The sequence below is a fragment of the Ambystoma mexicanum genome, chromosome 12 (genome assembly GCF_040938575.1).
Source record: "Ambystoma mexicanum isolate Mex_15411 chromosome 12, UKY_AmexF1_1, whole genome shotgun sequence".
NCBI classification, from domain to species: Eukaryota; Metazoa; Chordata; class Amphibia; order Caudata; family Ambystomatidae; genus Ambystoma; species Ambystoma mexicanum.
The window spans coordinates 476,976,116-476,990,637 of NC_090936.1; the positions used below are offsets into that span (position 1 = coordinate 476,976,116).

The 14,522-nt window shown below is 42.7% G+C and overlaps 1 protein-coding gene across 2 annotated transcripts in view; it reads left to right on the top strand.

Moving 5' to 3' along the window:
- The window catches only part of WEE2 (WEE2 oocyte meiosis inhibiting kinase), a 195,135-nt gene that overhangs the window by 114,204 nt on the left and 66,409 nt on the right, over window positions 1–14,522 (top strand). For both annotated transcript variants that reach the window (XM_069628749.1, XM_069628750.1), the window contains exon 7: window positions 8,779–8,925. In XM_069628749.1, coding sequence (XP_069484850.1) covers window positions 8,779–8,925 — 147 coding nt within the window. The remainder of the gene's footprint in view (window positions 1–8,778; window positions 8,926–14,522) is intronic.

Genomic DNA, 14,522 nt, shown 5'->3' on the forward strand with positions numbered 1-14,522 from the left:
CCAGCCAGGTACCAATCATGCCAGAACAATTTCCCCTCATGTGTAATACTTGGATTCAACCAAATGGAAGCACTTGGATCTTTCAACGCACTGAAACCCAAACACTCACAACACCACCCATGAGTTCTGTAAACTCCTGGTCAGATGGCCTACCATCTTAGCTCGACGTGGCTTACTGGTCAACACAGCCCCAGGCAACAAAGGACCTACATGGCTAGACTCTGCACACAACCAATCGTGCTCCAATTTGACAAAAGCGAATATATTCCGTGACATAAAAGCCGATGGTATGCCTTGAAATTAGGGACCCCCAGCCTACCCATGGACAAAGGTAATTGCAGTTTGCTAATTTTCAGACGTGGAGGTTTGCGATCCCACAAAAACTCCTGCATAAGTCTATCCAACTAGCGACAAAAACGTTTCTCAATGTCTAATGGGACCATACTCGGAACGAAGTTGACTCTAGGAGTCGACGCCATTTTTAAAGCATTCACCTTCCCCCAAAGGGAAAGGTTCAACAAACACCATCTTTCCAAATCCAGTTTGAAATTTGTGCACACCATAGTCATATTTATATTCACAAAATCAGCAACATTGGGCAAAATCCAAACCCCCAAGTACAGTAGTTTATCAGCACACCACTTAAAGCCCAACCTGGTAATAAATTGTTTGTCACACAGCGGCACCAATGGTAAAACCTCAGTTTTTGCCCAATTGATCTTGTATCCTGAGCACTGGTGAAAGGCCTCGAGAGTTCATAAGAACCGGCACTGACGCTCGAAGGTTCTTGACCAATAAGTCTGCGTATAACCAAATTTTCTGCTGCATTCCCCAACAATTTATGCCTTGTAAGCCCTCCATTTCTCAGTTATAGCAAAAGGTTCAATACTAAGTACAAATAACAAAGGTGACAATGGGCAACCTTGCCTCGTGCCACGTTCCAATTCAAAAGTTTTGGACCTCGGACCATTAGTTTTAACATCAGCTGTAGGCCTGGTATACAGCAGTTTAATCCAGGAACAGAACTGAATCCCAAAACATTGGGCAATTTTATCCCATTTTATCCAACACTTTAAACATTAATTGCCAATCAACTCTATTGAATGCCTTCTCCGCATCAAGTGATAGGACAGCCGAGACTTCCGACAACTCAGCCGCTTTCGCGATAGTACAAAGCAGTGTCCGCATGTTACTGGACATCATCCTACCTTTAACAAAACCAGACTGATTCCGATCTATCAATTTAGGCAAAAGATTTTCTATTCGCAGAGCTAGAATCTTAGCCAGAATCTTATTGTCCACATTAATCAAACTAATCGATCTGTAACTGGACACCAGTGACTCATCTCTGTTTTTCTTTACAAAGACAGAAATGGTAGCATGTCTAGTGTCAGGAAGTATAGCCCTAGCCTTGGAGGTCTTATACATGTCCGTCAACGCAGAATTAGGCAACCACCTATAGAATTCCACTGGGAGTCCATCTTGCCCCGGAGACCTACCAACATTCAATTTTGAAATTGCCTCCTTGACCTCATCCACCGTGATATCTCCTTCCAATAAAGTAGCCTCCTCCTCTGAAATACCTGGAACTGGAATACCCTCCAAAAAATGTCCATTCGCTGCGTCAATATGGGTTTCATTCTTATACAATTCCTCATAAAACTGCCTGAATACATCATTTATACCTTCTGGAGTGAATGTGAACTGGCCATTAGAGTCTGAAATAGACATGATAGAGCGCTCAGACTCCCTCAATCTGGACGCTAACCAGCGATCACATTTCTCCCCATGTTCAAAATAAGCGCATTTTTGATAAATACTTCTTATCCACCCTATTTGATATTAGCTCCTTCAACTCTCTTTTCAGCCTTTTTAACTCGGGAAGCAAGTCCACTCTCGTAGGATCCACCATCAGAACTCCTGACAAGTCCCTAATCTTCAATTACAGTACATTCTGTGTATTGTCCCATTTTTCTCTTCAAACCACTCGCCAGACTAATAAACATACCATGAACCGTGCACTTGAATGCCTCCCATATCATGTCAGATCCCACTTAAACAGTACAATTCTCCTCATAATAGTCAATTTCAGTTGCAATTTTGGTCATCTCCTCTAGATTGTCCAACAATATAGTATTTAGTCTCCAGGAATTTGATCTACACATAGTGTAATTCCACTTCAAATCCACTGAAACATGTGCATGGTCAGCACAATATTACCCATATCACTCCTTTTATAGTTTCCGCTACTATGAATATTGATGCTCTAGTGCCTTTAATTTAGCCTGATGCCTGGAGCCCCTACAAATATTTTTGAGGACCCCAAATTGTGACATGGATGTACCTCTTAAGTATACTTTGAGCACCTGCTGTATTCCTACTGAGAAGGAGCTTTCATTTTTGGATGTCTAGGGTTTTCATGTTGAATGCACTGTTCAATAATGCACCTGATTTAAAACGGCACCGTTTTACATGGCAACCCATTGCCCATCATAAGTGTACAATCTGCACATGTACGACGCAATATTTGGCAACTCAGCTTGGCCAGCCAAGAATTGGGATGACCAAAGGTCATGTAAGGATGAATGGAAGGTATATTACCCACTCTGGGAGTAGACACTGCCATATATCCACCCACCCTCTTACCTGAATCATCGATCCGCAAATGAGCAGATCTAGTTAATTGCCAAGCTGTGGTATTGCTCTGTATGCAAAATTCATATGATGGTAAAATTGCTGTGCACAGGTACCAGGATGCAAATGTTCCATTGCACATAGAATGCTGATAGGCCTCTGGGTAGTTCATGTTGGGCCCATAAACATTTACAATTAGGACTTCTGCCTAAAGAGTCCTCCATGAACCAACACGTCTCCCTACAGGGTTGCAAATGTAGGAAGTTTAGCATCTTATTAGTGGAAATACCCCCCTGGATTGAGTAGATGTGGTATACTACCTAGAAGGTACCCATTTTCTTGCTAAACATGCATGGTTTTAATAGCAGGTTTCCTTGAACAAGAATATCTCAGCTGCTTGGCATTTACTATATGAAAGCAATTTAAATGCCTTAATCTAGTTTTGACCCTTTATGTTGTCGTACACAATGCTGTTGTCCGATTTTTACCAGTTTGTCCATTTGTCATCCTTTCTACCGTTTCCCTCTTAACCACCATGCCCACCAATTTTCTAGAAAGATCATGCCTTTAGTCGGGTATGGTGCCACTCATTCACTAACCACCAAAGCCTGATGCATTTATTGATGGTAGACCAGTACATAGTTTGACATGGCGGTGGATTAACCATAAACATGGTGTACAAACATTACATTTTTAAGGGTGAAACAAAAGTATTTCAGTAGTTTTATTCATAGCTTGCCACTATGGACGATGTTTGGCACAATGTAGATTTCCCATTTTAGCTCTCAATACAGAAATGTATACAAAACACTTGCTAAACAGCTAAGCAGGGTTAGGAAGTGGGTTAGTGCAATTCCACATGTTATACAATGTCTGGGTAAACTGTATAATGCATTGTAAAGGCAGAAGTATGCTTATTTGCACATCTGCCACCAGTCTGACAGAGCTACAGTGGTGAGCTTTTTCCCAGGTAGGTGGCTGAGCGGTTGAACATGGCAAGTCTTCACCCTCCAATAGTTGTATGCATCCCGTTTGAAATTCATATAGCTTTATTAAAACTTGCGGTCCACACATGCATTCTGCAATCTACACTCTGGGTAGTCTCAATGGGCAAGCCAGGCAACACAGCTAGTTCAATGATGCTTTCCACATACTTCCACACCACCCATACATTTCTCTTTAAGCACCAGATGGGCTGCTGTCTTTTTTTGCCACCATATTTCAACTTCATATAGTGGCTGAATACGTAAGCTTTTCCCATGTGGCTACCAACAACCTTGGTACTGTTTCACAAACTAAATGCACATCTTCACATCACACCCAACTGTCTGCATTTCCTTTTTTCCCAGTTTTAGATATGCAGATTCTCGGTGCAAAGCTAAGAGACAGAACTCCTTGTCAGCCATATGCCTCTGATCTCATGCTGCTTGACGCACCTCCATGACCCATTTTGTGAAATGTGATCTCCCCTGTACATGTTGCGTCAATATGCTGATTGGTCAATTTTGCATTCTTAAACCTACTTGGTGGGTCCTGGGGAGATTAGAACTTGCTCAGTGCTCCAGCAGCCTTCTGTAATGACACATTCAGTGCCCTGTATGTTTCATCCTCCCATAACCCTGATGATCCACCCGATATCGACCAGATCACCTAAACTGTGAACCTTGTGTTCACCTTCAACTTGGTTAACCTTCTTTCCTATGTTTCCCATCTTTGCTGGTCCTTTGCAAAACCTGGAAATGTGGCCTCCCCTTACACTGACTTTTTCATGCTTTGGTTGCAAAACACTTCTCGTCATGGGCCAGTTTCCTACTCATCCCCACCATTACAACCAATGCTGGTTAATCCGGTTTGTTTCACTCTGTAAAACAGGATTTAATATTTCCTTTACAGTTTGCCTGCTGCTGAGTTGCACTCATTCACGTATTTGAGACGCATGTTACTCAGTTAATCCTTCGAGGAATAGTCTGCACTTGTATGCTGTATTTTATTTTTGCCTGCCCAAGTATTGGTAGAAGCTTTGATTTTAAGGTACTGGTTGCAGATATACCGTTGCCCCTGTAAATCTGCAGGTGGTCAACATTTCTTGGAAATTGCTATTTTCCAATGCCAACTGTGCCCTTTGGAATAAATATGTACCAGTCATACTGTGGTTTTGTGGCAGAATGCACCAGGTCGGGCAGATGTGTTGCTAGTTGACACTTTTCCGAGGATGTGCATGAAGATGGCCTGCTTTATTTGGCCTACGCAATACTATAATTGAAACAAATCCTACCCTTTATCTTACCGGAGTCTGGAATCCAGGGCATGGTGGCAGGTTTTTTATGGCCATGGATGCCATGATCAGCAGTGTGTACATTATTTTGAAGCGTATGCAGCAAGCAAATGTGACACTCCAGTGCCCTGCAATTGCTGCAGAAGTGGCTGCCTACCTTTTTTAGTGATGAATGACCCAAAAGACACTGACTTGAAGCACATTTAGGCTGGATCATGAAGCATTAGGGCCACTAGTACTGTAGTGATGGTGCCTGGGCTTAGGTGAGCCTCTGTGGTTGACACCCGTCCATTTCACCAATGGAGCACTGGAGAGCTTGAAGCGGATAACTGTCCCTTTAGCAACTCGGTCCAAAAGGAATCACCAGGCCAATGTATACAGACTGAGTGTTAGGAAAGTCAAGATTTCCATTCATGGGTAATTTTCCCTCCAGTTGTGAATACCCCAACTTTTTGCTGTTGTCTGACCGTCCTAGCTTGATTTTGCCAGTGGAGCCCGGCCTTCTGCTGTACTGTCCATTTCGTTATGGAGAAACTGACATGCCCTGCTGTACTGTCCATTTCGTTATGGAGAAACTGACATGCCCTTAAGACTGTCAGTACTGGGAGATGTTTCCCTTAGTCTTTCACTTTGTTGCTATTCTTCATTTTTATCAGTGCACAAAGTACCTCACAGAGCGCTGGGGTCCTTTTTTCATTTGTAAGGCCCTAGATACCTTCGAAGGATTTTTGGTGAACGTAAGTGTGCCCTGGACAGAGCTGGTGGCAGCTGTTATGTATTTTCAAGTCTTTTCTATGGTCCAGACCGCGTTTGGCCGAGGACTATGGCCAGTGCCTAAAATGGCCATGCCATGAGGTACTTTGTTCTGTCCTTTGGCCATCTTGTCCCTTTTCCTTCCCCAGTTCGAGCAGACCTGGGAAATTCCTTATTTGGTAATGCAGACCCCCACGCAAAGCAACGCTTTCGCGTGCTTCTGCATGCCTTGTGGGTGTGCATGACCAGGATGTGGGCTGGAGTTGTCTAGTTCCAATACACATCCTTGGTGCCAGGATGTCTGGTGTGCGGGATGACTGGGACCACCTTGGTCTGTGATTGGTCCACATCTGGGATGGCTGTATGTGAGCAGATCTATTGGTTTCTCTTCGTTTTGGTGCAAAGGAGATTTTGGATAAGAGAAGGCATCTTATACCCATTCCAGGTCCATCTTCTGAGTTCACACTTAGTAAAGGAGCCAAGTATCCTGAAACAAATCCTGAAACAAAGAATCAGCTTTGTGGAATTGCTGGTGACCCTGCTGTTGTCCTGTCGGACCCGCTGTTTTTGATCGAACCTAGAAGGCTTTCAAGGGTGCTTAGCCATTGCAATAGTGGGACCAGCTATTCTCGGCACATCCTGCTCAACCTGTAAGGAAGCCTTTTCAGAAGTGTTCCTGAACTGACAAGTTCGTACGGGAACTTTGCCCTGGAACTTCTATCTCGACTTGAGCCTTTGGAGACTGAAAGCTCTGGGTATAAGGCACACTCCTGTCTTGTTTCGTACACCTAGCATTCCTAGGTCTGGAATTAGGAGAGTACGCCTGAACCGGAGCATACACGGCCACTGTGGCGTCCAGCTGTGGTGACTAACTTCGTGGGTGCCTTGCTGCTGTACCCTCAGACTCCCTGCATTGGGACTGGCCTGTTCCTTTCACCTGGAGTGGAGAAATCGCCACTGTCTCGCCTTGTATTGATTCCAGAACGTAAACCCTGAAAGCTGCAGGATTTGAACCCGCGACCTATCTGGACTGGCAAAGTTTGGTCCGAAGTGCGCCGAGGGTCGGTAAGTACTTACATCCCTTACAGGTGCATCCATAGACTTTTACGCACAAGTGTCCCCTGAGGGTCGATCTTTATCGAGGGAGCCTGCGCTGCAGAGCTATTCCCAATTCTTTGATCTTGTTCTGCCTTTCTTGGGGAGACCCTCCTCGAATAGTGGGAAATTCTTCACTCCCTCACCCACCTTCCTGAGTTGCTACAGCCCCTTGAAGAGATCCCATTTTGAACTTAACCGTGTGCCTTTTTGAGCTCAAGGCTCCACTAATTTTAGGGACTGGACTGCCTCTTAGCGTTTGAATTGTGAAGGACTGCCTATAAGATATTCGCACTGTGAACCCTATTTTTGCAGATTGTGGATCTGTACTGTGCAATATCCCATTAAGCCATTGGTTACTGAATATATTTCGTAGTTGGTGTTGGTTTTGTTAATACTGCTGAAATATTTACTTAAAGGCCTTTAATAAATGTATATATTTTTAATATATACAGAGTAATTTGTGGTGTACTATGTGCTCATTGTGGGCTTTCGATCACCCTCACCCCTCCTGAGACCTAGTCTTGACCGCCACCAATGCTACCTTGATTGGTCTGGCTTGTCCAGAAGGTTACCCTGTTCCAAGAAACTAGGCTGCCTTTCTGAACCTCTGCCCACCAGGTCATAGTTCAGAAATCCATTTTAACAGGGAGTGATGTCCTAGGCTACAGGAGATTATCCTGCCACAAGACTGCAAAGATTAATTTGCAATTCAGAGCAGGCCAGTGCAGTCTTCCTAGTGCAGTTTCCCACCCAATGGGGGCCAGTCTGAATAGGACAGTAAATCCGCCAAGATACTGCCAAACTATCTGTTCCTGCCACTTGTTCCTGGGTAATTTCTGCTGGATTGCAAGTGGCTGAAGGTGGAGTTAATCACCATTGTTTCAGAGTCCATTGGACTCGTCTGGGGCTTTTTCAGCGGAATATGCAGATTTACCTCCAGCTTGTGGCTGGAGGTGAATCCTGACTCTCTGCCAGGCGTGTAGTTGGGTGGTGCAGGAAAGCTGCGGTATATGGGAATTCTGCATTTTTCCAGCACGGCCCAACACATGAGGCTCTGCATTGCCTGGGGAAAAAACCTTGTGGCCCAGTAGGGCATCCCAGCCTCCACCTGGATATTGGTTTTGTTTTTTCTTGCCTAGACAATGACCTCCAACTGAATTGTAACTTTAGTCTTTTGTCTAGGTAAAGAGGAACGTAAAGGCTGCCCAATTTAAATGAAAGCCCCAAGTGGAAAATGGTTGCTCCAAGGGTCATACAAGTACTCTGCAGGAGCTGGGATCGTAGTTGACAGCAAGTGGGATGCTGTCTAATTTGGCAGACACAAATTCCATTTTCTCTTGGCAGTTAATCTTGCAAGGACAGATACTTGTTGCTTTATGGACACAATGCCTCGGTCAAACGTGTCCATCTTTGGAGGGAGTCCGCCATGATTCTCCTATTAAGCTGCTTCTCAAGAATGCACAAACATTTCAGAATTGTCTCCCCTGGGTATATGCAGCACTGGCCCAGAGTCAAGAGAATAACCCTGTAATTTCTAGGATGCGTGTCAATTTCAGGTTAGTGATCAAATAGTTTCACCAGGTTTAGTGTCTGTAGCCCAAGGGACCCCACGTAAGCAAACAGAGGGAACCCTCAAGCTATAGTACAAATGCTTGGGGCAACCTTGAACAGATGTAAGCATTTGCTTAGGTTTATATTACTACTTGCAATCTGGCAAGGTCAAGAATGGGACCTCATTTTAGAGGTGTGAATCTTTGAATGTAGTCTACAAGATTCTTTCCATTCCCAAAGGGTGGAGGAAAAGTCAAAGGGTAAGGCCATATCTGGTCCTCTCTGCTGTATGTGGGTGACCGAAAGTAATCGAGACTGCGGGCCCTTTGTTCATGCTGTTACTTTACCACAACGTGTGAATGAATTCCCCTGTCTCTTGTTGGGAAGCTTTTCTCCACACCAGCTGTAACCTGACATTGTGTCTTGTTTATAAAGTACTAACTTTGTGGCTTTTTCCTTTTTTAAAGGTGGAAGCCTGCAGGATGTGATGGTTGACCATGCCAGGAGTGGCCACCTACTGAATGAGCTAGAGCTGAAAGAGATCCTGTTCCAAGTGTCCATGGGTCTGAAGTACATCCACAGCTCTGGCCTGGTGCACATGGACATCAAGCCTAGTGAGTACTACCATAGATAACTTTTCGAGAATTACAAATCTTGTAGGATAGCTGCGCTCTAGCAAAGCCCCTTAACGTATGTGTAGCATGGCCCCCTGATTGTCTGATAGAAGAAAATCTTGGCGGCTGGCGACCACTTGGGCTCCTGGATGATGGTCCCAGTGTGGGTATAGAGGGATTACCTGGCTCCTCACTGTCCTGTTCACTTAGCAGGGACTGTCGCTAGATGACCAAAACCCCCAAAGTTCCTGCACTTTGAGGCCAAATGCCCTCTGGCTTCACTTAACTACACATATGCCCCTTTATGGGTCCTGAAAACGAACCGTTTACAGCAACTTGAGCACATACTGTGGGGACCCACAGGTATGGTTGCATTCCTTAGACGCCCTGAGCTTGCAGCAACCTCAAATCACGCACACCCAAAGTTCAGATTCCACATAATTCATGAACTAGATGCCAGGACTGTGCAATACCTGAACTGAGTGTAATCGGACAGTGGAAGAGTCCCCAAGATAAATTTGCAATGGTATACACTTGCCAAAAGACTTGTGATCTGACAATCAAATAATTTCTACTGACCAAATAATCCCAAAATAACCTACCCCTTTCTTGTACCCTTGGTCACCTGAAGCTGGCCACAGGGTGAGATATCGGGGCCAACCAATCTCAAATGGGCTTATGCTGGGACACTGAAGCATACCAGTAAATGCAGAGACAGCCCAGGGGAAGGGCCAAGCCCCTGTGAAAGCAGAACATCAGTCCAAGATGAGGGTCACTGGAGCAGAGAATGGAGGACACTCGGAACAAGCAGGTGATCAGGAAGAGGTGTAGAGACTAGAGGATGAGGTTGGAGGAGCAGTCATGGAGGCATAGTGGGATATTTGGAAGGGGAAAAGCTAGTAAGTGTAGCAATTTGGTGAGAGGCTTGCAGAAGCGGTAAATCTGGCAAACCATTTGTGGTGAGAACCTCTAGGAGTATGGAGAGAAACTATTGGAGGGATAACTAACATCACAGCCCTATGCCAGAGCCCAGGCCAACACCATATGCAACTTGGGCAAACACAAGTGCTGGTCCTAGTTGATGGGGGCGGGGAGGTCTCTGGAATGTGGTATCTCTGCCAGAGCAAGCTGGAAACAATATCCACATAGACAAAAAGCTTGATTTGTCAAACTATACCATGCAGCTGACCAATCTATTCTACCAACTATACAGCATGTTATGGGTTAATAGATGGATGACGTAGGAAATACAAAATAAATCAAATCACAGCACGTCTGTTAACATAAATTCTTCAATGAATTTACCTTCTACTATTGCATGTGTGGTAAGCAGAACACACCTGTCAAATGGCAGGTCGAAGAAATGTCACTAAATTGATCAAATTAAATTGATGCCTTTAATTTCAAAATGTATGGGATGAAGCCTAGGGGGCAGGGGAGGGAGGTTGGGAGAGTAATCTTCTGACCCCAAGAAATTTTTGTGGGAACATCTGAAGCGGTGCTCGAGAGTTGGGACACCCGTGTCCCCTGCACACTTTAGTGCTCTATAGGCAGACAAATTAATCAAACATTCCAACAACTTTACAATTTTAATAGCCGGTCTTAAACCAAATAGAATCACACTTCTGAAACAGATGAAGCTTCTTAATAGAGAACAATGCTCAACGCGTTTTAGGGGATGCCCCTTCAGGCACAAACTGAAAATACAAGTAATGTATGTAGTATCAGCATTTTAGCATTCCAGACAAGATTACAATCTTTGGTAGACTGCAGCAAAATATCCTGTGTATATAGCGCTGTCAGAAGTCTGACTGGTATTATAAAAAACACCAAAAAATAAATGGAAGCAGTGAAGAAACATTTTTTATTTAGGATATTACATGGTTCACAATCGAAAACCTTAGTCCTATTGCTCCAAAGCAGCCTTGTATAACGGAAAATGTCTTAAATGTTCATCTTAAAATATTCCTTTAGTGGTCTTGTAAACTGGCTCCCTCATTAAGTCCATTGTCTTCTGATAGGTTATCAATCTTCTTAAAGAGTATCATTAATAATCTTACTAATGCCAGGTTTATTGTTGGCTTCTCCCATTCATAGTACGTCACCAATCAGCTGTCTTCCACCTTTGGTATTTCATTGCTATTTCTCTGAATGTTCCCATTCTTTCCTCCGGGCTGGGCACACCAAGCTCAGATGTTTCAAAGATTCCCTTCTCTTTTATTTGCACAGTCTGCATCTTAATAGCCCCACCTTTTTCACCCTTCTCTACAATATTTCACCCGTTGGCACTGTATTCAGCCGGAAGCGCATGTAAGTTGATTTAGATACCAATTTGGAAAAGTCTTAGCAACTTCAGGAGGTTATTCAATGGTCGTGGTTTGTCCTAGAAATCTGTTTGGTTTTTGTTTCCGTATCTTATCCTGCGTCTCTATCCGGTCTCTTGTATATATTTTCTTCTTAATATTATCTGGGTTGGTACACAGACGCATCTCATTTAGGTCTCTTAGGATGCTTTTACAGATATATTGTCCTTCCATAAGGGATCTATCGGCTTGTTCCATCACCTTTTTTATGAGGAATCCTCCCTTGGGAACTTCTTCCACACATTTGCGATGGAACTGGATGGTTTTCCATTCTGCTATGGCTTTCAGTGATGTCAGCGCCAGCTCTTATTTTAACCGGAAGTGATTTCGGCAGTTGTAACACCTGTCGCCAAAACGACCCCTCCAATTTGGGCCATTAATGTGCTGGCAAGAAAAATTAGGTTTCTGCTCGGTAAGATGAAATTGGAATCACTTTTGTCCTATAGAAAGTGACCACTGGAATTAGTGTAAATCTACAGTATTTTTTCATTAAAATCTTTGCCTGCAAAGTTATTTACCTTTCTCTTCATCTGCTCAATTCTTGGTGTTTCACTTGTTTTGCTATTTACGCAGATGCCAAGATAATTGAGTTTACCTCCTGGATTATTTTCCTTTCAGGTACCAACTGTGCTTCATGCTTAAAATTCTTGATTTGTCTGGGTTGATTGTCAAATTGTTTGCATCCACGTATTACTGCAGTTCGTCCAGCTGATGTTGTAGCCCAATAGGCGTTTGATCCATCAAGACGATGTCAGATACAATAATCTCTCTATTGGTGTTCTGGCTATTTTAGGGGGGAATGCACGAGTGTACAAAAATGCGTCCCCAATATCTGATATGAAGAGATTAAAAAGTTCTGGTGCCAACGGGCACTCTTGTTTCAGACCCATCCTGATGGATATAGTCTGATACGCCACTTTTTATCTAGCCGTACTGATGCTGGTGTCTGTGTACAGATCTTTTATATTTTCCAGAATCTCCATAATTGCGGTCTTACAGTATCAAAAGCATTAGCATAAACCAAAAATGAGAAAATATAATCGTGCAGATCCCCCAAGAATAAGACTGTAGAGAAGTGTTAACCAGTTGTCAAATATCCACCTCATGCCTAGAGTGCTGGTATTAAAGAATAACTAAGTTCCCATTCAGTAGCCTAATGTTAGTCCTCAGCCACATACCACAACCTAAATTCCAATGAAAACATACTGCACATAACTTTAAGTAAATCCAAAATAGTGTACCATTCCAAATAAGAACTGCACCATAAAACCACCACTAAAAGAAAGGTCATAAGGCCATTAGTTCAATCCAAAGCAGAATATAACATGTATAATAAGTGTGAAATATTTAGAAACTGGAAACCTACCTAACCAAAATAAGCTAATGAGGGACTAAAATACCTTCAATGGAATGAATCTTCACTGGAGTGGAAAGCTACATAAAAGTAAAAACCAGCAATGGTGTACTTTTTAGACCAGATGAATATCAACAAAGCAAAAAGAATCAAAAGGACACTCACTCCCTGAATCTGGACTTTTCCCGATCGGGTAAATGATGCATGTCAATAGTCCAAGTGCAAATTCATCTGCACTAAGATCCTTAACAATATCGGACTTACTGCCAATCCGGATCAGTCAGTAAGTTCACTAAAAAAACAAAGGGTTAAACATTTTAAAATGGCCACCTGCCGTTTCACGGCATACAGACAACCGCCTTTTGAAGACCAATGGAGTCCAACTTGCATCTCGTACAGAAAGTCTTGATTACTCGTCCAAATACATACTACCATGAACGTTAGTACACTTATGCCTAAACTCAGTAATGAAGTAACGTACCACCAAACTAAAAACGGACTATTGAGGGTCGAGACTAGTTCAATCAACAGAGATCAGCCCCCATGTTATGTTAAAGGATATTTAAACAGCACATTATCACCACGTGAGTGGTCCCCAGGTACTTTGGTGGATCTGAAAAGAGCTATGTTAAAATGCAGTTACACCTGTTATAAAGTGGAGATATATAGGTACGAACCAGTAGAATAAATATAAATGAAGAAAAACAAATGTCCAGAGAATGAAGCAAGTACAGAATCGGAAGCATACATAAACAAATCTAATTGGATTAGCAAAAAGACCATACTATATGTTAAATACAGGTCCATGTATTCATATGCTGAACACAACTCAAAATGTAGGACATTATTTTAGACTAAATTTGTATTGACTTGCATAAGAGTCCAACCAATTAATATTCAATGACTAGCAAATTGTGTATCCACTGCATTACATAATTGAATGTGCTAAGCAACCATCACATTTATAGTATAAGAATCACATTGCATCCCTATACATGCGCTGGCATCTGATAAGAATGCAAGAATTAAATGCAATAACAGAAGTACATGTAGTTTATTTATGATGATTAAGTTAAGAGACCAGTGGTGCAATGTTTAAATTGAAAGAGAAGTAGTGTCGACTCGTGTTTCGACTATCTAGGTCCTTTTCAAGGCACTAAACGGAATTCCGTAGCTGACGAAAAGAAACATAGCTGTTTAGCCTGAGGAATATTTGTTATGACTGGTGCGAGTAAAGAATTGCTGATGTCATTAAACGACATGTTCTTCTGATATTGCATTTTATTCTTGTATACTTATCAGATTTCAGTGCATATATAGAGATCCAATGTGACTTTTTATTTTACCTGGGGTAGCCTAGGGATCCATTATCTGCAGCTGACATAAACCTACCACTAACTTAGTTTAACTTCAGATACAACGCCCACATACCTGGTCTGTCCAAACACATTGATAGTATAGCCTGATGCCATTTGTTACTCTGGCACAACCAAACAATCCTCATGTACATTATTATACAACAAACCAATATGATCTATTCATGGTGACCTGTAAAAAGCAAACCTAGCATTTAGGTAACTCAAATGCAGCCTGTGTGTATATATCAAACATTGCATGTAGAGTAATGTATTCCAAACATACGATCCTCATCACAAGTTGATAAAACTAGATTTTAGCTTGGAATGCTTTATGTATGGTTACTAATATCTTCATTAAGCCCTTCAGGGTATACTGTATTCAACAAATGCATCCAGTATACCTCGCGCTGTGAGTTGTTGACTTATTACCCATTTTGCTAGAGGTCCTGACTACTTCCAAGATAATAAATCTGAATTTCGCTGTGTTGTGCAGTTTCTCATGCAAGTATCGAGCAATCAGGG